Genomic DNA, 26,902 nt, shown 5'->3' with positions numbered 1-26,902 from the left:
TAGTGTGTTAAGATCAAACCAGCCAATTTTAATGCACACAAGCCTGGAAATAAAAGCCACTTTCAGCGTTTAACCTCATTGTGATCATGCCTAGCTACTGTGTGCCAGTGGTTGCTATTCATCATCATAGTTATCAGGCTAACACGAGCGCTTCTGCCCAACGAAGCCGGAAGTGAATGGGAGCGGAACCATCTCGCCTCACGTAAGTCCTCTCCGCCGCTCCCCTGACTTCTCTTGACGCAGACGGTGACACATGCAGAGGCAGGAGACGCTCTGAGCTGTCACTACTGCCCACAGATCCCTGTCTGTTGTGTTCACACTGCACTGTGACAAGCAGTGACGTGGTGGTAAATAAATAACCTGTAAACGTCCACCTGGTGATTATCAGAGGGCAATCAGCCAGCTTAATAAACGAGTTAGAAACACGTGCTCCTGCGTAAAATGTTGCTTAGAAGATTGCCTTTATTATTTTGTTTTCCAGTGAAACAAAGTAACTCACTGGTATTTTTGAGGTTGGGCAAAATAGTGGGAATTACCGTACAGTACGAGAGGTTTCAGCCATTGTTGACACTTCCATAATGAACAGTGTAGTATTGTTATTATAGTTGACTTGTACTTTGTTGTATGTGTTGTTTAAACCAAACTTTTAGCATGATATGTGCATAGCTGGTGACCTGTAGACCATACATTCAAGAAGAACCTCCAAGTAAAGAGAGGCCTCGATAATGTGATTTTAGGAGCTGAAATACTAAATTGTGCATTTTTTTTTAAAATCAGAAATCTTAATGTAGAAAGTTAAATATGGCAAAACTATATTAATACGGTCGAAAGTTCAAATTCATGTTGTTTAAGGTCCTCTCTTAAATTTTAACAAGGCAATTCAAATTGTTTTTGTTTGTTTTTGTTATCGCTTTTCAATTCTCAACATTACTTCAAGCGTTCAGTCATTACATTTCATAACCTGACATTTGGTCTCTCATAAGACTCAGTTCTGTGTGGCCCTGTTTCCGTAACCTGTCTGTTTTTTTGTGTCTGTAATTTGTCTTCAGACCCCTTGTAAAAGTGACGATGAGATTCCTGTTAAAGGCGACGCTTACTTCCAGGTATTCATATTACGACACTGTAATATGACTCACTGGTGCGCCTCTGTGATGGTGTTTTAAATCAGACACTCCTCAACTCCAGGAACCTCCCTGCAGTGCGGAGAAGATGTAGACGGGCCGGCTGATAGATTCGGGTGTAATATCCCTGCATTCCTGTTATTCTCTTTCTTGTTACTGGCATTTAACTAGAAACCGAAGTTGTCCTATGTGCTCATTGTGAACTATACAAACAGTTAACTCCGGGTTGTTCTGGAAAATCCTGAGTGAGAAAAAAGTCGAGCGTCTGGATTAACATTCCAGTGTCTCTGCTTTTAAAGATAATCATAGGCTACTCTGTGTCCCCGACTGGGCGGCAAATGAAGCTCAGAGAGACAAACAGAGCGACAGATTAACAGATGGACAGACAGATGAACGGAAGGACATACAAGCCCAAAATCCTCCAGAGCTTTGACCCAGTGTTGTTACACATCAGTGCATCAGTCTGAAGAAAGAACACCTAAATACCTGTTCGCTGAATTATTGTGGCCAAAGGAAGAACTCCTCGTCCACAACTCAGCCCCCAAGAGTGTTATGAGAGAGTGACCCACTTTGGATGAGATCGCTCTCGTGCATGTGTGCATTTCTATTCCACTGACCTGCATGTGGAGTACACACCAGGGAGACAGTGCGGAGGAAATGGACGGAATTAGGAATCGTGAAGCAGCTCATAAATAACCCAAGTCTTTTATGTAATGTTTCAAACCTGGACTCTTTGTTAACAAGTGTAATGATCTTTAAATAATATTTGATGTTCTGCAGGTCCAGTTCTCTATGTAGCCTCTCTGAGATATCACTCTGACTCGCTAATAACACATGATGAAAGTGCTCCATGAGGCTACATGGCTATTTATAGTACAATCACACTGCCTGTCCAAAAATACAATTTGTGCAATACAGTTGGAGTTTCCTGTTCCTTTTGCAGGCTGTTACCACGCACAGTGTGACTCTGTCGTATGCTTAAATTAGTCAGGAGGTGGATCCGGATCTTCTCAGGCCACACTGATGCGGCACGAACAGAGAAGGAGATGAGTCATGGAGGGAAAGTAATATTTTCTACTTCACCTTGCAGTAAGCACACAGTAATTCCATCCCAATCTACTGTATTTTTTTTCCAGTTTATCAATGCAGCCATCTGACCCGGTCTGGTCTATCTGACCCAGACTCCTAACCTACTCTCTTTACTATGTGAACGACAGTAAAGCAGTAATATACTGCACGACTGCCAAAAATTCATTACTATATACCTGTTTCCACTCAAAGTCTGTCTGATAAATCTCATTTCTGCTCTTACGAAGAACAGTGAGAGTAAACCATTACTGCGCTGCGGTCCAGAGTCCACATTACATAACTTATAGTTAACCTACATTCTGGCAGCCTCTCAGGTTGCTGCCACTGGCTCTTGTGGCCCTGTTTTCTCAGTCAAGCTGTGCCAGCGATGGCCCACATACAGTGCTATACTGACAGAGTTTGACAAAGCTTCAGGCATGTGAAACTATGCCCCAGTTCCTCCTTCCATTCTGTGGAATACTATCACTATTCACTGAGTACTATCTATCTCTCCTTTTAAAGACCACTCTCAGTTTCTTTCTGGGCATAACAGGAAGTATCGGGTATAGTTTTGGACCGCGTGTTATTGCTTTCCTGTCAGGTAGTATTGTAAGGTGCCAAATGGAGCCTTTGTGCTGCACGGACGGTGTTGCTGCAAAATACTTCCTTGACGACAGACTCAGATAAAAAAGACAGTAAAGTAACTCATCTCAGTGCAGAAAACTGAACATGATGAACTCCCTCGTGATGTTGGGAAATGGAGACTATACTCCCACATTCTCTCTCTCCCTCTCTGAATCGTTGATTCAGATCCTTCTCTCCATTTCAACCCAGCTCCTCTGGGTTGAAATGTCACATGTACACTTGAGTTGGCTCCTTTTTACATAGCCTCTGATGTCATATTTTGACACTCGTCACCATGGTCGCAAGGGCAAATATAGCCCTGCTGTTTCTATTTTAGTGGCTGGAAAGACGGTGAATCATGATTGCCTTCATCATCATCATCATCATCATCATCATCATCTTCAACATCACCGTCAGCTCCGTGACTGCCATTTTGATCACTGAGTCATTTATTGTCATCAATTTCACGTTAGTCGTGGTCTTTGCTTTAAACACTTTCCTTTTATTCTGACTTCAGGTTTACTCAGCGTCTAGATTTAGGCAATTAAGTTGGAAGCTGTGACGTGAGTTTGCCTGTTTTAAAAGACGACTTGCAAAAGAGTGCACAGAGTTTAGCATTAAAGCCCCAGAAAGCATGGTCTCAGATCTAACGCATTTCTCCTTAACTTTAAATATTCATGTCCAAAAATGTAACAAGCAAAGTTGAGGTTTGGAGAAAAAAAAACCCAAAACATTTATTAGTAGACTGTGGGGAACGATTCGATGCACACAGCCGCACACAGACTCCGCTGTATGTCAATTGTTGCATTTAAAGCAGCACCAAAATTTAAACCGTGGGTAACGTGCTGAGGCTAGCACAAGAGCATTTCTGTCAAATGCTTAGGCGCAAATAAACTAGGCTAAGCAAATTGTAGTTTCTTCGGGGGAAGACACAAAACCAGTCATCGTGGCCATCTCTGAGTAGCTGTGGCAGCTAATCTGGGAATGGGAATCTTATGGGAATATCCAGGAAGATTCCAGCAGCAGACAGCTTGTTCTTCTTCTAATTTCAGAGCAGAAACAGCTAACCTTGATGAAAATCATTAAATGTTCGCTACATCAGAATTTATTCTGAAAAAGCGTTTCCACTTTTCTTCAAAGAAAGCAAAGACCACATCAGGGGAGCAAAAAAACTGTTGAGCAAAACTGAGATGTCTTTTTAAAAACATGCTGTTTCCATCAACCTTTCAGATAAGATGCATTAAAACACCTGAACATGTTTTTACCGCACAGTATGTATTCTGCTGCTGGGGATCTCTCCATCCAAACCAAAAAATAAGGCCGCTGCAGCTGCTCAGAGCCGACTAGCTCTAGAGGGAAAAGTTGTGTGTAGAGCCAGAGCTTCTGGAGGAATAAACAACCGGAGTCACATAGGATTCTGCTCTGATCTGGAGCCATTTGCAGACTTTTGTGATTAAAAGTGGATTTATCTTGACTCCCATTTATCAACCTGACTGCGACCGGTTTGTGGACCTCCACGGTCAAGTCTTTCCATTATGTAAGTCTCACTACCAGCTGGAGCTGGAGGGTAAACGCACTTCACGAACGAAATAACATAAGGCAGACGGGGATAAGAAGAGAGAGTACCACAGTCTCTGGTGAGTGCTGAATTCAGTGAGAGTTGAATTCAAACATACATACACATCAGTGATGTGTGCTGTTGCTCACTATCTGACAGCTAATGTACAGTGAAGTAATATGACTGTTTATTGTGAATAAAGACTCGCAGAGCAACAGAAACACAGTGTGGTGGTGACCACACAGTTAAACAACCACCATTGCTGATGAAAATCTGACATGGCTCGAGCACAAATGGTCACAGAAAAGGTAACGTTAAATTTTAAATTAAAGTCAACTTTAATACACTGTTGCATTAGCAAAAATGTTAGTATACAACTCAAATAACATATACCAAATGTAACATCATTTTTAGAAAGTGTATTGCAAAATATTTACATATTACTGTATATGTTTGATGGAAACACAGCTCGTGCTAATCCAAACAAACTCTGGAACCTTTAAAGCATTTGCACCAGCTTTTCTCCTTCATTGTAGGGTTTGTGACCGTAAACATGTGTTAATGCATATTGGACTTCATCACCCGGATGAAAAGAAACACTACCAAACTGTGACATATGTGTACTGTTACACCCCTAATGGTTAGCTGTTACTTACTCAGAGTTTAAAACAACCCAGAACTCTGACCATGTGCTTCATCAGCACTTTCTTTTTTTTTTTGATTAGTTTGATTAACTGTGCTAGTAACATTAGTACATAACCACAAAGGTGTGCAACTCTCAGTTGATTTGACAGCATCTTGATCACACGTCCCCAGTCTGATCTCTAATTCAGAGATGTTTTGATGTGATTCAGCTGTGATTAGGATTTGTTATTTTTGATGTCTGACTAGCCATGTTTGCATAAGTTCATCTTTATACATGTGGCAATTTTAATAACCCTGTAGCGACCCATGTTATGTTAAATAAAGAAGCACATTGCTTCACTAACTGTGAGAAGTTGGGACAAGTTGGAAGTAGCATGAGCGGTAAACATTACTTGCCTTGTGCTGTGGGTAACTTTGCAGTCAGTACACAAATCACCATCTTAAAGTATAGAGGTTTGAGGTGCCATTAGTATATTTGATGATACAATTGTCTGTTTTGAGAAGTACAGTATAGAGATTTCAGTGACGTACACAGCGTTTCTTTGTATGTGGAAATGTTGTTCATTGCTTGAAGCAGGTATGTAATTGGGCTAGCTAGCAGGAGAAGGGTGGGTCACTGAACATCAGTGTACTTGAAAAGATCAAGGGGTCTGATCTGTAGTGGTGTTATAAGTAGACTATATTCATATGGCAGCCATGTCCCTCTGATATGGTCAGAAGCTTGAATGCCGGGATGATTTTATGTTGCTGCGTCTGGGTATAAATGTTTATTATGGAAAAAAGATGATGGATGGTAAAATCTGGGCAGATGTTGGGCCATAGTTCAAGGTGAAATGCCATACTTGATAACCAATTAGCTAATGTTAGCATTGAACCTCTTTCTGGCTGACATTACCATTTGATTGCATCCAGTTTTTTAGTTCCCAGGCCTAAATCAATGTGTCCAAAAATGTGGGTCGGAGTTTTAGAGTTCATTTACACCTTGTGAGACACTATCAAAAGGTTATGTTAGCTAGGTGGCGGGTGGATGCTAATGGAATGAAAGTTAATCAGTCATCAGATATGTTGTTTTACCTTGAAATGTGGTCCGATGCCCCTCTGGCTTTTTACTATCCATCATCTTTTCGGACACTGATCAGTGACAAAGTGCTGTATGACAACAATTTGCCAGTCAACCTATGTTTATTTGACCTGCAAGCACAAACGCAGCCATACGACATTTGAGTTTTTCACCCTTGGCCTGATGTCAGAGGAAAATGGTCGCCAAGTGAATGCAACCACACCCTTTCCTGTGAATTTCATGGGACCTTTTTCCGGAAAAACTTGTTTGGTAGTGAATGGAGAAAGACAAATCATTTTTGACCCTGCTTAAATTTTGCCACATATTGTGTTTGTCAATTTGAAAGATAATTTTCCAAGTCAATTTGTTGTAAATAAAGTAAAATCCGGTCTAGCTTTGCATCAAACCGTGATCTACATCATCTCCAGACTCTCCCAACTGTCGTCACATTTTGATTCAAATGTCAGTAATCCCTGATTGTTGCAAAAAAAGATATCACCCTTTTCCAACGGGGCTCCACCTGCCTCAAATAAATGAGAAGAGCACAGATAACAAATCATAAAGGACATAAATTGTCACGTGAAATAACAAAAACTGTTCAAACTTTGGCACTGAAGTTGTTTCTTGTGTTGGATGCACTTCTATTCTCTTAGCAAGAAGCTGATTGAGTACATTTTTATTTCCGGGACCTTTAAACTTAACTGTGAGACAAACCTCTATTAAGAAGACGCCGATCTCACTTTCTCCACTCGGAAAATGTCATCAGATAAAGACTGTGGGTAAAGTTTCACAACAGTGGCGCCTTAAGTGATGTGTCAACTGCCATCCTTTTGTCTTTGCAGTGGGATCAGTTCAGAGGGTGACACCAGAGAACTTCCTGTGACACCCTAATGGCAGGTGATGGCCGAGTGCCAAGCGTACTGCTGCCTAATCCTGGGGCCAGTCCAGGAGTGATAGCGTATCTCTGTTGCATAGTCACTTGGACGACAATATCCTGTAGCGCAAGTGCTTTCTGTGCAACATGTAGGCTGCAAAATTGATATGAAAAGAGACTTATGCTATGATGGAGAGTAACCTGCATGTACACGGACTGAGATGAACTGCATGTATAATTCAAATGCATTGCCTTGCCTTGTCATTGCTTAGAACAGTCAGGCCCAACGCTATTCTAGTAGTGTTGAAGGCAATGCGCAGTATTTACTTTAAATTAACATGATTAACATAATCTTTATTTAATCTTCAATCAGTTTTTTATTCATTCAAGTTCGCTCATTGTGTTCTCAAAAAACAACCTCAATGCAATTTTTGCAAAAGCAAGGCAAGCTGCAGCCCAGAGCGCAAAGTAGGTTACACAACTACGATTTTCACCAGAAGTGATCTTATCTGTCACTGCATGTGAGCAGTGCGCGCTGTAACAGCCAAGCAGCTGTGTGATTGGGTTTGACATTCCCCCCTTCAACAATGAACCTCTTGTCAACATTAGCCAGAGAGCTGCGGTGACCTTTCTTACTTACAAACCGGACTGTGTGAGGCGGCGTGGACACACAAGGCGGTTTCCTTGAAAGGATTTGCAGTAAAGATGTATTTCTCTTTACGTTTCTGTTGTTTCATCGTGAGTGAGAGCGTGTGGAGGAAGTGTGTGTCCCACGTTCTCCTGATAATGATTGCAGCTTGTTGTCAGCCCTGCAGCGGGAGCTCCTGTGCTCTCCGAGTTCCAGCAAAGTGTATTCTGCTGTTGGTGTTGGCTGTCACATGTGGCTCCATGTGAGGCTTTTGCAGGAGCACACAGCAGCAGCAGCAGAAGGAAGGAGACCTGCTCTGTTCTCAGCTGTTCAGCCCAGTACTGACTGTTCTGTGTGGGTGAGACTGTCTGACTCCCCCCCCCACCTCCCTCCCCTACATGCTCAGTCACTCACTGATTGCCTCTCCCTTCTTCCACTGCAGCTGGCAAAACACATGCATTAAAAGCTGACAACACAACAGTTCTCCTCTCACCGGTGTCTGACTCCGCTGTTCGTTGTCATGTCGTGTCATGTGTTTGTGCCAAGCATTAAAGATGCACGTGCGCTCACCTGGCCAAATGATATGTATAACAACAAATGCTCTGTCAACAAGTACTTATCATGCCCTTTAATCACATTTGTTGTGGACTGGAGGGGGTGTTGCTCTGATGCCATCTCCTGGCTTGAACCATATTCTCCACTGGAGGTTGACATGGTAAATGCTCATGATAAGCAAATGGTCAGTTGAGAGAAACATGATAAACCTTATATGACTGCAGGACTTGTAAGAATACGAAACATGAAACTGGTAGTCAAACACAAATTACGGTCTAGCTCTTATCAATAACACCAGTGATAATGCCCCTTTTTGGCCTCTAGGGGGCAGCAGAAAGAGGGGAAACACAATGATTGTTATCAGTTACAGAAAAACATTAGCATTCATTTGGTGTTGTGTTTCAGTCGACCTGATAAATGTCAGTCTGACTTTCAGTCCTTTTCGCTGTGTTTTGCTCTCAAGGGAAGTATCTGTCTCTTTAAATGCTGAATGGCTGCATTGTAGTTACAATTCTCGCATTCACACACACACACACACACACTCATTTATACAGATGACAGGAGAATATATAGATTGAACCACCAATCTTGCAATACGTTGACAACAACCTGTTAAATCTACTGAGCTTCAGCTGCCATCTTAGCTGCTAAATGCTCCACTACGTCCCCTAGCTAGTCGCTAACTTTGTCAGTCTGCTGTTTGAAGCTGAGCAGGTAGGTTGATTATCATATAAAAAAACTGTCCCAACAGCTGTCTGCCGTTATGATGTCGACAAGACCTTACCCTAACCCAGAGAGGTTGCCCACAGGAAGACCACAACAAAGAGCTAAACATATGCTAAAGAGCTGTGTAGACTTGTGCTAAGTCAGCTGATAATTATCTGTTGGTTAGTCAGTCAATCAGTATGAGTGACATGTGTCACATTCAAGGAGTCATTAATACTATTGTTAATATATAAACATTGATTACAGCAATTTTAACCTTATTACAAATGGACAACAAATAATAAGCAACAAAGCTAGCATAGTAAGCTAGCCAATGAAAGTAGCTAGTTAGTTTAAATTAGCTACCACATTTTCTTATGAAAAAAAAAACCTGCTGAACACAACTGCTGAAAACAACTGCTTTAGGTGAGAGCAGTGATGGAATGTAACTAAGTACACCTGCTCAAACTGTGCAGTACAAATTTGAAGTATTTATTTGTTCTTTACTTAAGTATTTCCATTTACACTACACACTATAGTTGATAACTTTTGTAACAAGTTAAACTTCAGTTACTAGTTACTTTGCATATTGCATTGTGCATCAGAGCCAAAGAATCACATTTTTGAATGACACAGTTTTAATGATATCAGATAAAACAAAACAAAACAAACTGAACTTTGACTCTGAATATTAGAACCAATAATTGCTGACCCATAGTATAACTTATATACATATATGTATTTATAATTTATATTTACCTGTACTTTATATTTAATAACAATTAATACAATTATCACCAGAGTTTTCCTTTTTATACTCAAGTAGCCTACATTTAATATTAGATTTTTATTGGTTACTTTTCACTTTTACCAACTGTGTTTACTGTGTTAGAAGTAAAAGTCATGCATTTAAAGTAGAAGTACAAAAGTATTTTCATCAAATAAACTTAGAGAACCTAAAAGTACTTGTTCAGAATGGACCATTTGAGAATTATGTAAAATATATTATATCATTGGATTATAATTGGATTCATCACTCATGCTGATACTGGTAAAGGATGTTTAACTACTATATATAATTTACCTGCTGGGTAGCTTGTGAATTTCTCCTTCGGGATCAATAACGTTTTTATGTTAGGCTATAATATTACATCATCATTTATTTGTTGATTATGTCATATTGAACTAAATCTGCAAAGTAACGAGTAATTAAAGCTGTCAAATAAATATAGTGGACTAAAACATACAGTGTTTGCCTTAGGTACAGTACTTGAGGAAACAGTTACTTTTCACCACTGCAAAGCAAAATAACACAATAATATTCTGGGACTTAGTTAACAGTTAGGGGTGGTGCAACAACATTTCGGGATGAAACATAAAAAACTGTGTTCTTGTGAATTCCTGAATTCTTATTATCATAGCTTGCGGTAGCTCTGGATATAATATGTGCACTGTAAAATGTACAGTAGTGAATCTTAATGACAGTTAATGATTACTTCACGTTGCCTGTGTCAAAGGATAGTTATAGTTTCTCCCTGGTTTATTGGTGTATATAATTTGCGTGCCAACAGTTTAGTAGAATTATAACTCCACCCTTTGAGCACTGGCAGACTGTTGATGTAATCATCAACAGGAATGAGCTCTACATAGATTTACGTGCAGCGTCAGCCTTTTCTCCTCGGACACATCCTGCACTGGCAGAATAGCAGAAGCAACTTGACACATTATCATCAGTTTAAGCACACCGAGGAATAATGTTGTGTGAGGGGAATGAATGTGACTGCTGCTGCAGTAACACAGTGACTGTGGCGAGCATGTGAGGTGGAGATAAAATGCTGCGGCTCTGAGTTTTGGCGTGAGATACAGTAACAGAGCAGCTATGCCAGGCATTTTAACACTGACATCTGACTGGAGCAGCTGTCACAGTACACACAGGTCTGCTCTCTGCTTTCTCAGTGTTTTTTAATGCATCACACTCGTCACTGTCACTAGCATTTGAATACCAAACTGGAAACAAGTAATTTCATGCTTTTATGGGGCAAGAGGTGTTTTTTTTTATCTGTGTGATCTTCTTTAAACAATAAAAACACATCCTAAAATTCTGTAGATCTGACAGAGAATTTTATCAGGTGATGTTACGGTAATACATCTCATGGCCGGAAGTCCTCGAATCACAAGGTGTCAAAGGACTTTGGCCGCTAGAAATTGCCGTGTCTTGTGAGAGATGCTCCTAAAACACAAGTGAGCCACAGAGACAGAGATGCACAGGTGACTGCTGCTTCTTCACTTCAGGTATGGGGTCGAATATTCTTTCAAATCTGCAGACAGAGAAGCATAATCTTAATAGCATATAGAGTGTTAAAGCTGTGTTTCTGTGTAATTAAGTAGCTTATGGAATTTGGAGTATATATTATAATATACTATACTAGATTCAAATTTCTCTGTTTGAAAATTTGAACAAATGTTTTTTTTTGAGACTCAAGCATGTCTTCTAGAAGCAAAATAATAATGCATTGATTGTGCAGTAGCACACAGTCATACTGAAGTGCAAATGTGGGTTTGCTGTCTGAGTCGGAGCTCATAAACATTAACAGAGTCATATGACTGTCAGTGTGACAATCTGTTACCTAATAACTTTCATGAAGTCAAACCTCACTGTATGCTTTAATTCTCATCAGAATGTTGAATTGAGAAGAAAAAAAAATGTGATTTAGCCTTTTCAAGTCATAAAGTATCAGTTACAAATCATTTGATCATTAACACGCAAGATGCTGCTTGTGATTATGGCCGTTTGAGGTGGTTGTTCCATAGTGATTATAAGCATCTTGTTAGTCTGTTTTGTGCTCGCACTGGACAAGTTAGTAAATTAAACGTAGCACAAGGATCTTTTAACAAGGATCTCGATTCAATACTGTTCCCTCTTTATGACATAAATGAGCATTAGCGACCATCAGTGAGAAGACTGTCTATTTCTGAATAATAGAAATTAATGATAAAAAGTTATTCTTTTTAACGCATGACATCAGGTTGGATTGTGACTTTTCTGGGTTGGATAAGTCATGAATTTAAAACTGTTTTTCAACAAGTGACGGGGGCATAGATCTGAGAGAGAGACACCACTCACTCTTTTACAAGACACTGTACCATCAAAATGATTTTGAGGCAGTTATTTTAAGGTAAAAAAAAAAAAAAAAAAGTGTGACAAACTGTTACTTAAATGTTTTGTTATTTCAGCTGCTGTCAGAGGGACTGCTATGGAGGCCTTTGGCCTAAGGAGGACCCAGTCACTGAGGAGTCTCTCTGGGGCTCAGGAGAGATCATGGGCCATGCCAGTTCCCACCCGATGGGAGAGGAAGTCAGTGTATCAGTTGGTGCAACAGTAAGTTCTGCACAATATCCTGTAAATGCACATTCACACACAGCTATTAACATTGTTAAATCAATCTGAGCACGCTTGAGTTTTCATACTCATGTTTACACTTTTACACACTTGGGAAGTTTTCCAGTACACTCCTCTTGAGGTTGCCAACAAGGAATAAAAGTTTTGCCCAAGGGCACGTGGGCAATTTCATTCACCTTTACCGCTCACAAATTCCCAGTTGACAGTTGGATTTAACTCATCGTGTTCATTCTCAATAAACGTGTCAATAAATGTGTTCAAACAGTTACCAAAGCTCCGATGACCTGAGGAGTGTTGACACAGTGGAGCAGAAACATCAGGTAGTGCTTCTTTTTCTTTAATGATTAATTCATAATTTAGTAATTAACATTATAGACTTTAAAGGTTCTATCTGAAAGAAATTGTACCTTTAAAACGACAAACCATCCGACAATCAAATATGTAGAGATCTGTCTTTGTTTTTCAGGTGTCTGAAAGCTTTGCGGACAGTCGACGTAGAAAGCTGGAGAGCAGGGAGAATCACATCAAATTTGAAAATGTGGGCCTCCGAGAATCTGGAAGACGCTCGAACCTGTCCAGGAGTCGCTCTATGGACTTCCTCCCTCAGAGGGCATCAACAGGCACCAAAGCTCTGCGTGCCCTGTTTGAGTCCAAGGCCACCCTGCAGCAAGGCTACAACAGCAGCCCTCGGCTGAACGCAGCAGCTGCTACTGGCTGGAAGACAGGGAGAGACTGCCCTCTGCAGGACTGGAGAAGTCACAACACTCCCTTAAAGGACACAACAAATCAGGTGTGTGAGTTTACCACGCGCGTTATTGTTTCACAGCATGATACACCTACCAGATTTCACCACACTGGCTGTGCTCAGGGACGCAGTCCTGGGTCCATTACATCATAGAGTGGAAAACGCCAAGCAGCCAAAGGAGGCAAATCACCTACACATAATGTTAACATCATTACATAACACGATGCTCATCTGGGTGCTCTCAAGCGTCAAGTGGCCAGATGTACAAAGTGTTGACACAACTGACAGCCCAGGTCCCAAACGTATCAGTTGACAATTCGTTTAGTTCACAGAAGCAGACAATAAACACAAACAACCAAACAGATGCTCCAGAGAGAAACATGACACCTGCACCTCCGGACAAAACAAAGTGCAGCCGCATGTGTTTTTAAAGGATCAGTTCAGCATTTTTGGAAATTGATTTAATCACCTTCTTGGCGAGAGTGAGATGTGATGCCCAATTCTAATTTGGTGTCTGTAAAGCAAATACAAAGCTAGAGCCAGCAGGTATTCAGCTTTGCCTGGCATAAAGACTGGAGACCTGAGCAAATAGCTAGCCAAGCTCTCTCCAAAGGGAACATAATCCCCCTAGTAACACCTTTAAAGCTCACTAATGAATACATGATATGTCATCTATATAATCTGTACATAAAATTAAATGTAAAAACAACTATTTGTATTTTCTTGAAAGAGAGTTACGGAGAGTTTGTAAAACGTTGGACAGAGCCATGTTAGCTTTTCCCCTCTGTTTTCAGGCCTTTTGCTAATCTAAGCTAACAAGCTGTTGGCATCTGCATTTGCCTCTTGGAGAGAAAGTCAAAAAAAGTATTTCACAAAATGTCAAACTATTCCTTTAAAGGTGCACTATTTAGTTTGAAGGAAGGAATTCTGATCAGAAGAGAAAGATCTTCATTGACTGCTGTTGTATGCTGAAGCAAATTAAATAAACAAACTGTCTTTGTTTTCATGACTGATTCAACTGAATAAACAAAATGACCTTAAAGGACAACACAACTGTTTCACTTCACTGTTTACTGGACCTGCCACCTCTGCAGCCACAGGCAGTGTTTTTGAGAACAGCTTGTTTATTCAGTTATGGAAAAAAACAAATACTTTGCATAATTACGTCATTAATATTTTACATTTTAAAATTATGAATTTAAGTTTCTTTTCCAGAACTACATAGTGCCCCTTTAAGTTGTCAGTAGTTGTCCACTTTCCCAAACAAGGCAATCGAAAGGAGAAATGTCGTACCGTGACACGAAAAAAATACCACAAGCAGTGAGTTTGTTGTGTCAGTTGTAACAACGCGGTGTTGTTTATTCACAGAGAACCGCCCAGGTGGAACGAGGAAAGGCCACGAATGGGTTGCCAGAGTCTTACGACAGAGCATCCAGATACTCACACGGTGAGCATTGGTGCTGGATTTCATGTTTATAGTCACTGAGATCTGATAGGGCTGACGGGATTGGTGCCAGGGTCCCTTCAGCGGCATGAGATCACTTGTATTTTGGTGCCCCAGTTCACAATCTGTCATCCTCACGTCATAGAACTATTGAAAACTGCTTGAAAAAGAAGACCTCTGTCCCTGATCTTTGAGCTAATAGTGTTTGTATTCCTGCCGGGTTCTCTGAAATACTGTATGTAAGCTGGAGTATCCCCACACCCCCAGTGCATCCAATCAATCTAGCTTAAGTTACAGCAGAGTAAAAAACGACAGGATGAAGGTTTCTGGGATTTAAAGTGTCACAATGATAATCCTGGCAGGGTTGGTAAGCACTGACCTCTGTGTCCTTTGGCCCTGGGAATCACAGGGAAACAGCTAAATAAAGACAAGGATGGGCAGTGTAAATACATAACTATGCGTTTGGCACACATGCTTAAGATAGGAGTGAGGCTGTCGCTGACGGCTCTGACCATGACGCAGACCTTGGCCTTCTGAGCTGTGCCCCTCTGTGTCCTGGAACTGATATCACTCCAACATATCGTAGCTCACGCTTTGACCCTGTGATGTGTCTAGTGTGATTAAGACACAGGACATCTGTGGTGAGGATAGCTGACACAAACATCTCAAAACTTCAGCCAGAAATTATTGTTCAACTGCAAGAAGATCACGTTACAGTCTAAAAGCATAATAAATTCAAATACATGTGACAGTTATATGAGAAAGTGTCTTTGGCAGCCCTATCGGTGTGGCATTTAAAAAAAGAATAGGACCTTCCGGTGGTGTTTTTTAAATTATGTTGCACACCAGACACCCACAGACACACATACTGCAGGTCCCACCCAGTGCCCGTTATAGTGGGTGACAATGTAGCTTTGGGAATGAGAGGTGGAGGGGTGCCCCAGTCTCTCAGTGACTAACAGAGGTGATTGACTCAGCTGAGCAGCAGCAGCCGCCGCCAGCCCACCCTCCCAAAATAGCCAAAAAGTCTTCCACTGGGGCAGCGGACTCTGATAAAAATCAGCTGTCACCGAGGCCACAGGACTAGAAAGAGTTCAGTCAGAGAGGAGCACTGAGAGAGGAGACAGGCTACATCACCACATCACAGGGGCCTTAAGTTATCCGACACAGCGGAGATACTCGGAGGAAGTGACAGAGAGCGACGCCGGATGGTATTTTAGTGAGTATTGATTTAATTCAAGTGGAGGAAATTGACGCAAGTGTTTATCTAATTCAAAAAAAGGACAAGTGCCACTGCATAATAATGAGTGAGAAGGCTACATGTAGGCTAAGGCTAAATGTATAGATTTTCACATTATAGTACTTTATTCAGTTGGATGAGATACTAATTTGTTTGATAAGCAGAATGAACATGGAGTGGAGTGGATGCACTATAACTTTATCAAGGAAAACAGTTTTGAAAATGTGCTTTTGAAAAAAGTAAACTAACTGATTAGTTGATTAGTACTAAAAAACTACTCAGAATAAATTCTTAAATTACAGACCGACCAAAAAGATTTTATGAAAAAAAGAAACCATGATGATCTCAAGGCTTTCCATCACTCTCTTCTTGTGGCTATTTTCTTTGTGAGCGATATCAGAGCCAAACACGGTCACAAAGTGTTGTGACTATGCTGCAGGCATCTTCATTAAGTCTTAAGTAGCTATCAATTTTCGGCCCGTTATCCCTCGAGATGTCTGGAATGGGGGGGTCAGACAACAGGGACACTCAATCATCAGCTTTCCTCCAATCAATCATCAAAAGAATGATGATGAACAACTGAGAAGCAGAATATCAGCATGAAACGAAAATAACTTGTTTGGTGCAACCCACGGTGGCGTGATGTGCTCCAGTACGAGCAGCCTTTTGGCACGCTGGTTTTCATTACAGTCTGTGAATGTGGCCACAATTGCCGACAGCTGATGGTGGTGAAGGTGGTGGTGGTGGTGGTGGTGGTGGTGAAGAACAAATACCAACTGCATTTCACCACCATTTGTACAGCTGCCAGCAGCCCAGAGCGCCCCCCCACGTTACTGTGCCGCTAATAGCTCCTCTTCATTCCTGGAGAATGAGCCCAGATCAAAGAGATGTCAGCAGAAACAGTTTAGATGTGTGGGAACCACAGAGACAGGTATCCGTGGAGCCTTATGTGTTTGAGTCACTTTTCATAGTGGTGTCGATATTGCTGTTGATACCAGTCGATGTGAGTGTGCGGGTGCTGATAAGTGATGGAAGTTGACCTCTCAGTTTAGTGGGTGAGGACTTTAACAGGACACGCACGGCACTCGGTCGCCTCATTCTGTCTGCTCACCCATCTATGAAAATGCTTTAAGTCCGGGCTCGTGAGAGGCGCCAGCTTGCTGGTCCATCCTTTTGTGCTGCGAGGGCTTAGCGTGTGAAAAGAGGAGGTGTGTCCGAATCTGGCCATTAGTTACAGCTGGATGGCAACACACTGGGCTGTTGACCTCTGGCCATATAACTCTGGCCAACAACAGCATATTCATGGTGCTGTTGTTGTTGAAATATTACCTGAATGCATCACATCTACTGCTGGTAACTCAAACTGATCAACTTTTATCAGCTGATACATACGGGTGACTTTTCTTTAGCTGATTGATAAATGAGGTGTATTACTGCAGGGGGAATCAGCTTCAGGTGAATGAATGAATGCCACACCGAGCTGAGAGCATTTCCATGTGTTTCATGAGGGCAGGCAGTCGCATTCCTTTGGTCAGGTGTTGATGGTTTGATGGCAGTGAGCTCACACAAACAATGTGCAAACAATCTGTGTCACTCCAGCTGAGCTAGCAGTTGCTGTTTTTTTTTTTTTTTTCTTCCTGGGCGTCACGGTCAGACCATGGCATGCAGTTTGGTGAGGGTCCCAGGCAGCAGGCAGTCTGTGTGGGCCTATTTGTTTTGTCAGGGATCACAGCCTTCGTAAATTGATATATTTGTTACAATGTTTGTTTTTGGCACAACAAAAATCATAGAGGTCAATTTAAATAATACCTGAAATCACGATTAGGAGGCCACACTTAAGGCCAGGGTGAAGATGAAATAGTTTCCACAAGTTAACAGGAAGCTACAACGGTGATAACAGTTTCCAGCCTCACTAAAAATAGACACACTATGAACATACACACACGGTGTTATCACTAAAGTTGTTGCTGACACTGGACACACTCTGCTGTGCTTATTTTGGGACACATCCGAGTCCTACTTTTACAAGTGCATGTCAACAAATCTAAACTAACATTTTGTTTTGTTTCAGTTACTGTTATCTTATTGAGCATTTATTTTCTTATTATTTCCAATACGACTGAAGATATTGGATTAATTTTGTCTGTTCTATCGTAGATGACAAACATAGTCCAGCACTGACTAAGGGGGGCACCCCAGCAAGACAATCCAGAGACAGGATAACTACCTCCTCCTCAGTGAGAGACAGATCAGCTCTCTATCTGTCAAGAGCAGCAGCTATCGACTCCACAGGAGGCTCGACACAGCCAGTGAGTTCCTGACATGCCTCTCATTCCTCCCTGCACACCGAGGTCAAGGGCTTCAATAGGGAATGACCACTACGCTCCGTCACAATTGGAGCGAGTCAACATTTTACAATAAATCTATTGTATACTTTAAATGAATAGCACATGTGCTGATATATACTGTTACAAAATGCATGTATCAAGCTGATCTAAATCACACTCTATGTTTCTGTTTTTCAACAGGAATTCATTGGTACTCCACGAGCAACAGCTAAATCTAATAAGGTACGGCATAGTTCTCCTCCTATCCTTTGCTACATTGTGTGGGTGCTGTTTGTAGCTTTGCTGTGGAACTGACTTTTATTTGGCTTTCATGACCAAAGACGCAGTTGAACTTTGACGCAGTACTTAAGAAGCAACGTAACATGACATCAAAGACTTTCAGAATTTCATAATAACTCAATTATTTTTTTAAATTTATTATAATTGTTTTGACATAGAAAATGTCAGAAAATGTTAAAAATATAGGATATGCAACTTCCAAAGTCCAAGATGATGTTCTTAAAAAAAAAAAAAAAAAAAAATTCCCCAAGGCCAACAGATGTATTTCATGTCATATTATACTTTATGCATAATCGGGTCAAGAAGTGCTTAAAAAAGTTAGGGACAGTGCCATCAACAGAAATGGATCAGAGTTACACTCAGAGCAGATGAACCTTAGAACTGCACATTTCTTTAAATAACCTGAATATCTTGTAACCATGTTAACATGTTAGCATGAACTGTAAATTGTTGACTCTGTGACCAAAAAAATAAATAAAAACAACTAACAGTCAAACACTGACAGACCATCAGCGGTTCTATGATATGTAATTAAGTGCTGAGTTTGTTCACGTCCTTTTTGGGTTAAAGGCCCTTTTCTACACAGTCACCCAATTTTTGCGCACCAGAACATACATACAATAACAATGGATCAAATGACCATCACGGTCTATATAAAATATGCCATTCGTTGTGACAAACGTATAGAAAGCAATGAATCGACTGAAGTTTCCCTCAGCTCTATAGGAGTGTTTTAGTGTCTTTAAGCTCATTGTTTTGGTTTTCCGTCATAGGTATTATGATTGAACCACATCATTCAAGTCAGTGTTGTTTTCAACAGCAGACAACCATTTCTAAAAAAAAATATATACCCACTGTGGTAAATATAATGTAGCATTTAGAGATGGTGGAGAACAAAAACAGAACTGAAAGTTAGTTGTACATTTGTCAGGTCACCGAATTTCAATTAAATAATAATGTTGCATTAGTTTGTTGGCATCTTTAACAGGTGATAACATATCAGTGTCATATTTGCAGTTTGTAAATTAATCCTGTTTTAATGCAGATTGATATTTACAGGTGCTTCTGTAAAGAAAATTGAGGCATAACTGCAGTAGAAGTAACACAACTTAGTGCACTTACAGTATAGACTGATGTCCGCTTACTAACAGCTGTTAAGTGGTTTGTTAACCCTGGTGTGACAAAGGATGGTTTGCTGTGAAAAACATCAAGCGAGCATAGAGAAAGGTAAAGTATGACTTCACTTGCTAACATGCATGTCATTCTAATATTTGCACTATAATATTTGATAATATACAGTATTTGACTAATACTGTTTTGATTACTGAAACCTGACAATATTACTCCCATCTGTCTTTCATTTAAAGATGGCTGGAGCAGCCAGGAAAGTCACTGTTTCACAGTCTCATGATGAAGACGACCTGCCTCCCCCACCTCCTCCCCCTGTACCACCTAGACCCCTTGACTATGAGGGGCCTTCAGAATTAGGTAGCCTCCCTGTCCCTCCACCTAAAGACATGTTCACCATGTTCTACCAGCAACGGCAGAAAAGCGAGCTGAAGAGGCTCTTTAAACACATCCACCCAGACCTACGGGCGAGTCTCGATGATGCTGTGGATGATGATATACTAAAGGCAGTGCAGCCAGAAAGCACTCAGGCAGCAGATGCAGCTTATCAGGGGGAAGTGCAGTCCATGAAGTGGATCTTTGAGAATTGGACTCTGGACAACATTGGGGATCCTCATGCAACCAAGAAGCTGCTGTATGAGGAGGAGTTGAAAGGAGGAGACGTCAGAGGCACCTCCTCTATGTTTGAGCATATTGACAGCACCCAACAGATGTCTGCTAGAAGACAGACCTCCGTCACAGGAGACGTGAGAACATCAATGTGGCTGTTTGAAACCCAGCCCTTAGATTCCCTGAATCAATCAAAAAGAGAAGAGGGCGAGCTGGTGGAAGCAGTGCTGAGAGAACCCATCCAGCCAGGAGACGTGAGAGGGACTCGGCTGCTTTTTGAGTCCAAAACATTGAGTGACTTGGGGCGCTGCAACTCTGTAGAAGATCATAGCTTCCTCAAGCTGAGATCTGAGCTGCAGGAGCAGAAAGGAGACATCCAGAAGACTGTGAAACTCTTCCAGCCAGAACCCTGCTGTGCCATCAGGGACAACAGTGGCAATATGCATGAGATTAAATCCATCTGCAGGGAGGAGATCAACGGCAGCAACATCAGTACTGCTCGCTGGCTTTTTGAAACCCAGCCCTTGGACCTGATTAATAAGGGAACTGAAGGGGTGAAAATTATTCGGGGTATATCACTGGAAGAGGCACAAAGAGGAGGAGTTGACCAAAAGAGGTGGATGTTTGAAACTCAGCCAATTGACACAATACAAGAGGTGGTGGGAGTGGACAAGTTTGAGGGAATGGTGGCTGAATACGCAGAAGAGGCAGATGTTGTCAACAAGAGGAAGCTCTTTGAGATGCAACCCCTGGCAGCGCTAAAAGGAGACTCTGAAGAAAAGTCCGTGGAAAAGGAAGAAATTATTGGAGGAGATGTCAAGACTTCTCTGTGGCTGTTTGAAACTCAACCAATGGAGACCCTTAATGATAGCTATGAAGTTGGGCGTCTGAAGAAAGTCACCCTTTCGGCTGATGAACAAGGAGAAGTAAAAGGCAAAAAACAAATATTTGAGGGCTGCAGCGTTCAAAAGAACATCTCAGTCAAGGAGAAAGAAATCGAAAAGGGGGACGTGAAAGGATTCAAACATCTTTTCGAAACAATTCCTCTGAGCAAAATTGCTCAGTCTGATGAGGAGGTTGTTGAGCAGGAAAAGGCTGTTGCGTCAGGAAATGTAAAAGGAAACAAAGCAATGTTTGAGACAACTCCTTTGTATGCTATTAAGGACAGCACTGGAAACCTCCATAAGGTCACGACAGTCAGCCGGGAAGAATTAATCAAAGGGAAGGTCCAAAACTATAAGTGGATGTTCGAGACCAAGCCTTTAGATGAGCTTGCAGAGGGTAAAGGAAATGTTGAGGTAATCAAAGGCATCACCAGACAGGAGGATAAAATGGGCGATGTCAAGATGGCAAAGTGGCTTTTTGAAACCCAGACAATCGATGGGATCCATTCCAAGTTCAACCAGACAGAACACAGCTCCTCTGTAGAACAGGAGCCCCATAAAGGCGACGTCAAGACCTGTAAATGGTTATTTGAGACACAACCACTGGACATTTTGTATGACAAAGCAGATAAAGCGAATGATAAAGAAGCCATTGACAATACCAATGTCAAGTCCATTACTTGGCTTTTTGAATCGCAGCCTCTGGACAGCATCAAGGATGGCGAAGAGTACAATTTGAAGCTGTGCAGCACCATACAGGATTCTGTCAAGTCGGAGGTTGGTGTTCAGACAGTCAAACACCTTTTTGAAACAGAAACCTTGGACAAGATAAGAAAGGACGCAAACTCTGAACATGATGTGAGATGTGTCAGCAAGGTCAACTTTCAGTCTGGAGATGTTTCACGAGTCAGAGAACTTTTTGAATCCCAGTCCCTTGATGAAATAGGATCGGAGATGGTGACAACAGCATCTGATGAACAGAACCAAGATGAACACATCGAAAAAGGTTCGGTACACACATTTACGTGGATGTTCGAGAACTGCCCCATGAACCTGATCAATAAGGACAAAAACGATGCGAACATTCAGAGAGACGCTGATGCCAAGGGCAGTGATGTACAGAACAAAAAGTTTATATTTGAAACCTCCTCTCTGGACAAAATCCATGACCAACCCCTTGAACGGAAAGCAGACTCCGTGGAACAGCCTGTGAGCAATGTTGACGTCAAGTCAAGCACAATGATGTTTGAGTCTCTGCCACTGTATGCCATCAGGGACAAGGAGGGCCAGTTTCATGAAGTCACAACTGTGAAGAAAGAGGAGGTCTTGAGTGCTGATGTAAGAGGAGCGAGGTGGATGTTTGAGACAAAACCCCTCGACGCCATCAAGGCGGAGAACGAGGTTTATGTGATCCGAGCTGTCACTCAAGAAGACGTCAAGAAAGGAGATGTCAAATCGGCCAGGTGGAAGTTTGAGACTCAACCTTTGGACTCCCTTACCAGCCGAGATGAGGCCTCAGTCAAGGTCATCGAAGACTTGGGAAGTAGCAATGTACAGCTCAATAAACAGATATTTGAATCGGAGCAGTCTGGCAACAAGTTTGTGCGAATGGTAAGCGTCACTGACGTCCAGCATGGCGATGTCAGGACCTCCACCTGGCTCTTTGAGAATCAAACCATTGACAGTCTGAAAGGGGAACCTCAGGAGCAATGCCCATTAAAAACAGTCCACAGAGAAGATAACCAGAAAGGAGATGTCAAGCGCTGCACTTGGCTGTTTGAGTCGCAGCCACTGGACAAAATCAAGGAGTCTGGAGATGCCTCAGTGCATGGTCCTGACGAGGAGATACCGAAAGCTGACGTGAAGTGCACTACCTGGCTCTTTGAGACCACTCCACTGGACAAAATCACAGCCAACAGTGTGGCTGACACCCTGTCCCATCTGTACCAGATGAGTTTTGTTCACTCGAGTGGCATCATAATAGAAGCAAATGAGAGTAAAAATGTTAATATGGCAAAATATCTGCTTGAAGGCAACAAAGGTGTGCAAATCCAGAAAGAGGAGTCTGTTGGGGGTAACATCAGGAACATCATGTTACAACTGCTACTCAAACCAACCCTAAAGCCCCAAGTAAATATCCTCAGAGAAACAGAGAAAGGTAAAGTGAATACCACAGTAGTAGAGCTTCCCGTCTACCAGTCAGCCACAGCTATCAACCTCGAAAGGGATCAGAGAATACAGAACATTGTCCAGATGATTGATGACTTGCTTGTTCAAGATAAGGACTTGAAAAAAGGAATCGTAATGCAAGAGACTGCAGGGGGACAAGCTGAGATGACGGTTTATTCACTCATCTGCAGTGAAACCAGAACTGAGAGTCATGTTAGAGAGAGGGGAGATGTGAAGTCTACGATTGGAAATCTGTTGGCTACTGCCAATAGCCAGAGGACTGCAACATCGTGTAGAGTGGACGAAAATGAGAAGGGAAATGTGAATTTGTACAAAAGCTGCATTGAGAAAGGAGATCTGCACTATCTGAAAACTCTTCGCACTGAGGCAGCAGGGGATGAAGTTGATCACGGCCTTCAGGCTGAGGAGCCCGTCGATATAGTTCAGGGGGATGTGAAGGGAGCAAAAAGAAGTCTCTGTCAGCAAAAAGAGCAGGTTGAGCGAACCATTTCAGACGTTTTGCCAGGGGATGTAAAGAACACCAAAAAAGTGTTTTCGTCCGAGTGCACTTTCAGTGTCGACAGTGCCCCAAAAGAAGAAATAATCCCTGGCGACGTCTTTACGGCAAAGCAACAGCTTTCAGTGCAGCCACCAATCACAGTAGAGAAAGAGGACATCGTGGCAGGAGACATCAAGGCAACAATGCAGTCATTGGAACGCGCTAAGCAACAGAGCATGTGTGTGGAGCGGGAGATCATTAAACCTGGAACTATCTATGACATGGACTTGTCAGTTCAAGGTCCTGAGGTGGAAGTTAGCCAAATACAAAAAGAGGTCATTATATCAGGAGACGTGAAAGCGGCTAAAAAGTCTCTTGAAATGGCAAAGCAGCAAAGCATGCATGTGGAGCGTGACGTCATTGTCCCTGGGAAAATATACAACCTGAATGTCACGGCACAAGAGGAAAGCTCCTCGGCAGCGGCGCAATCTGCATGTTCGTCCTCCTCCAGATGCCAGCAAACCAAGACGAATCCAAAGGTCAGTGATGCAGAGAGAGATCAGGAAAGCCATGTTTCCTTTGAGGCTTGTCAACAAAGTGCAGTTATAGTCAGTAATTGTGCGCCAGAATCACTGCCACCTTTTGTAAGTTGTGAGTGTAACGGTCAGACAACAGAAGATGAGACAGAGGAAGTGGTCAGAGGGGATGTGAAGGCAGCTATTAGATCTCTGCAGAGTGCAGCGACAGAGCAGAGGCTCTTAGATAAAGAGGATATTGTAAAAGGGAATGTCCAGTTGGCTCTGCAGTCTCTTAAGAAGTCTAGTGTAAATGTATCTAAAGGAGACTATAAGGCTGCAATGATATACAGAAATTCAGGGAGGGCTTGTTCAGGGAGGAGCAAGACTGTTCACAAGCAGTGTGTTGTGGTGTCTATGCCTCCATCTGACACAAAATTGTCTCCTTCAATTTCAGTAACCTGTGAAGGACAGCCATCCATAACAACACAGAATTCAACACCCAACCCTGTAGTAAATGGAAACTCTAAATCCTCCGCGTCTGAGAGTGTAACCCCACCTCCACTCCCTCAAAAGACAAGCGAAAGACCACAGAAGCCAGCTTTGCTGCCAAAGCCGCAATGGACAAAATCAGTAGTTGTTGAGGAACAAAGTATTCTACCAACCCCTGCTCCTGAAGTCTCTTGCCCCATTCAGGACAACATAAAAAGCGTGGCGATTCCACAGACCGTTCATGAAACATACCACCAAAACCGTGTTGACGAATTAGTTCAAGACTCAAATCAATCAGCTGAATGTCGACCAATGAACTCAAAGGCTTGGGGAAAGATGACAAAGAAAACAGAGCAATTTACTGGTAGCAAATTGGACGGCCAAGTAATGACGTCAAACAGCAGCGAGGTGGAAATGGAGAAAAATGTCATCCAGAGAATCAATGCAGCTGAGGAGATACAAATGTGCATGGAGAAATACGCAGAGGAGGGTAAACATGAGATGAACGTCAGCTTGCGGGCTGCTCTGCAGAACTTTGAAAGAAAGGACAGTGAGGCTCGAAGCAAAAAAGCCCCTTTGTTGTCCAAGAAGGTAAAAATAATAAATGATAATGTTAGTGAGCATAAAGAAACCAACAAGTCCACTGTTCAACAACACAAACCAAATCCGGCGAAACAACGAATCACTGATGACGCACAGCAAATGTCAAATAAAAGTCTGGCCCATGCGTGCCATGTACAGCAAAATGATCGCGATGAAAAGCAAACCAAACCCGAGGACAAAGTTGTTTTAAGAGAGAAGAAAGTGAAGGAGACAGAAGACGAAAGACGACAGAGGCTTTCTGTGCACAAGGAGGAGATCATGACAGGAAATGTGACGGCGGCAATGGAAATCTTCGAAAATTTGAGGAAACGGGAGGAGCTCAAAGGAATCCTGTCTCAAGTGCAAGAGATTGAGGGAGAGACCAGCGCAGATGTTAGCTCCTTGAAGACATTGTATGACAATGTCCCTGCTTGGATGGTCACACCAAGTAGAAATGCAAAGCAACGTAAAGCGGAGGAAAAGAAAGTTGAAGTAGCGGCACAGGACGATGATCTAGACAGCGTCTCCTCAGTTGAGACTGCGTTTGAAGATCTGGAGAAGGCAAGCAAGGAAATCATGCATCTGAAGGAACAAACATTAGCAAAACTCCTTGACATTGAAGAGACAATCAAAAAAGCTTTGTATTCTGTCTCTAATCTGAAATCTGAGGCTGACATTGCAGGGTTGTCAGGACTGTTTGATGAGTCTTTAAAATCTGAGCAAAACTTCCAACCTGCCAACAACATCAGGAAAATAAGTATCGGGTCAAGCAAAGCCAGATCAGGTCATACCAGGGAGCCATCTGACGGAAATAAGCAGAGAGCTTCGGATTCAAGTCCTCCTAAACAAGAAGTGCCCAGGCAAGTGCAGGCCAAGCCACTCACCAGACAGTCCTCTTCCCAGTCTTCCCCGTCGTTTATCTCCATTCACTCAGCGGCCAGGAGGCCTGCAGAACAACCGAAGTCCCCCATGTCGACGTTTAAACCCAAACCAGAGGGCTATTCTCAAAGCTGCCTCGATGCAAATATTGATCTGGGACAGGAGTCGCCCAACAGCCCTCCACAACGCAAAGTCAGCGTGCTGGAGGTGAAAAGTGTTCCGGAGCAACCCGCAGGAATAATCGGCACAAAGACCGTCAGCGAAACATACGAAGAGACTGATGGCTTTGGCAATGTCTTCGTTTCTTCCGTGACTTCGACATTTGTCACCAAACAGTCCGACAGTAAATCATCTGCGCTGTTTGAAGTAGTTGCGAGTCCGCCCAGATATGAAGTCATGACATCGCCATTAATTCGAAGAGCTGGCCGCCCCTTTGAAGATAAAGCACAGAGAAACGGCAAAGAGGAAGGGACAGTGTTTGTAACATTTAGCCAACCAAAGGAAAAGCACTGAAGACGACGCAAAGTGCGTTTCCCGCTCTCTTAATTTGTGTATTTATTGCATTATGTTTTCATGAAAAGATTTTGTTAGTCACAAAATTGATCTTATGAAATCATGAAAATGTTGACTTTTAATTGAACAAAAACATGTGTCTTATAGATTTTATACTGTAACCAAATGATAAAAAGTGTTCAGTTCTTTTATTAAAGCGAAGCATATAGTTGATACTTTCTGTTCAGTTGTGTAAATTGTCAAATAAATAAAACAGTTTTAAAAATGTGATTGTGAAAACTGATTTCTGTTCTTTAAACTGGTTCCTCATTATTATTTCACAAACATTTCAAACCTGA

At 42.1% G+C, this 26,902-nt stretch overlaps 1 protein-coding gene and 2 long non-coding RNA genes across 5 annotated transcripts; 1 reads left to right on the top strand and 2 right to left on the bottom strand.

Annotated features, from left to right (window-relative positions):
- Positions 1-133: 133 nt before the first annotated feature.
- Positions 134-26,832, top strand: xirp1 (xin actin binding repeat containing 1). Of its 3 annotated transcripts, XM_037083314.1 has the most exons (9): positions 11,041-11,130; positions 12,073-12,217; positions 12,504-12,558; positions 12,705-13,028; positions 14,352-14,430; positions 17,825-17,976; positions 18,196-18,237; positions 19,662-24,122; positions 24,556-24,693. In XM_037083314.1, exons 2-9 carry the CDS (start codon positions 12,093-12,095, stop codon positions 24,556-24,558), a joined length of 5,241 nt encoding a protein of 1,746 aa, XP_036939209.1. In that variant the 5' UTR covers positions 11,041-11,130; positions 12,073-12,092; the 3' UTR covers positions 24,559-24,693. The 3 variants fall into 3 exon arrangements, with proteins under 3 accessions (XP_036939208.1, XP_036939209.1, XP_036939207.1); XM_037083313.1 differs by lacking the exon at positions 11,041-11,130 and adding an exon at positions 134-202 and having other exon boundaries at positions 19,662-26,832; XM_037083312.1 differs by having other exon boundaries at positions 19,662-26,832.
- Positions 11,069-12,730, bottom strand: LOC119010820. Its single transcript, XR_005072068.1, has 3 exons — positions 12,646-12,730; positions 12,052-12,236; positions 11,069-11,156 (listed from the first exon to the last, which is right to left on the bottom strand). It is a non-coding gene; the product is annotated as an uncharacterized LOC119010820 (long non-coding RNA).
- On the bottom strand, positions 13,121-19,655 carry LOC119010819. Its single transcript, XR_005072067.1, has 4 exons — positions 19,417-19,655; positions 14,940-15,038; positions 14,807-14,844; positions 13,121-13,173 (listed from the first exon to the last, which is right to left on the bottom strand). It is a non-coding gene; the product is annotated as an uncharacterized LOC119010819 (long non-coding RNA).
- Positions 26,833-26,902: the final 70 nt, after the last annotated feature.

Source organism: Acanthopagrus latus, chromosome 21 (assembly GCF_904848185.1).
Source record: "Acanthopagrus latus isolate v.2019 chromosome 21, fAcaLat1.1, whole genome shotgun sequence".
Lineage (NCBI taxonomy): Eukaryota > Metazoa > Chordata > Actinopteri > Spariformes > Sparidae > Acanthopagrus > Acanthopagrus latus.
Note: the sequence above shows the minus strand (reverse complement) of the source record. Positions and strands in the feature narration are given on the sequence as shown.

Coding starts and splice junctions, on each gene's coding strand:
- xirp1 (XM_037083313.1), top strand. CDS start 12,093: ATGGAGGCCTTTGGCCTAAGGAGGACCCAGTCACTGAGGAGTCTCTCT. Junction 12,218..12,503: donor GTGTATCAGTTGGTGCAACA/GTAAGTTCTGCA, acceptor GTGTTCAAACAG/TTACCAAAGCTCCGATGACC. Junction 12,559..12,704: donor CAGTGGAGCAGAAACATCAG/GTAGTGCTTCTT, acceptor TTTGTTTTTCAG/GTGTCTGAAAGCTTTGCGGA.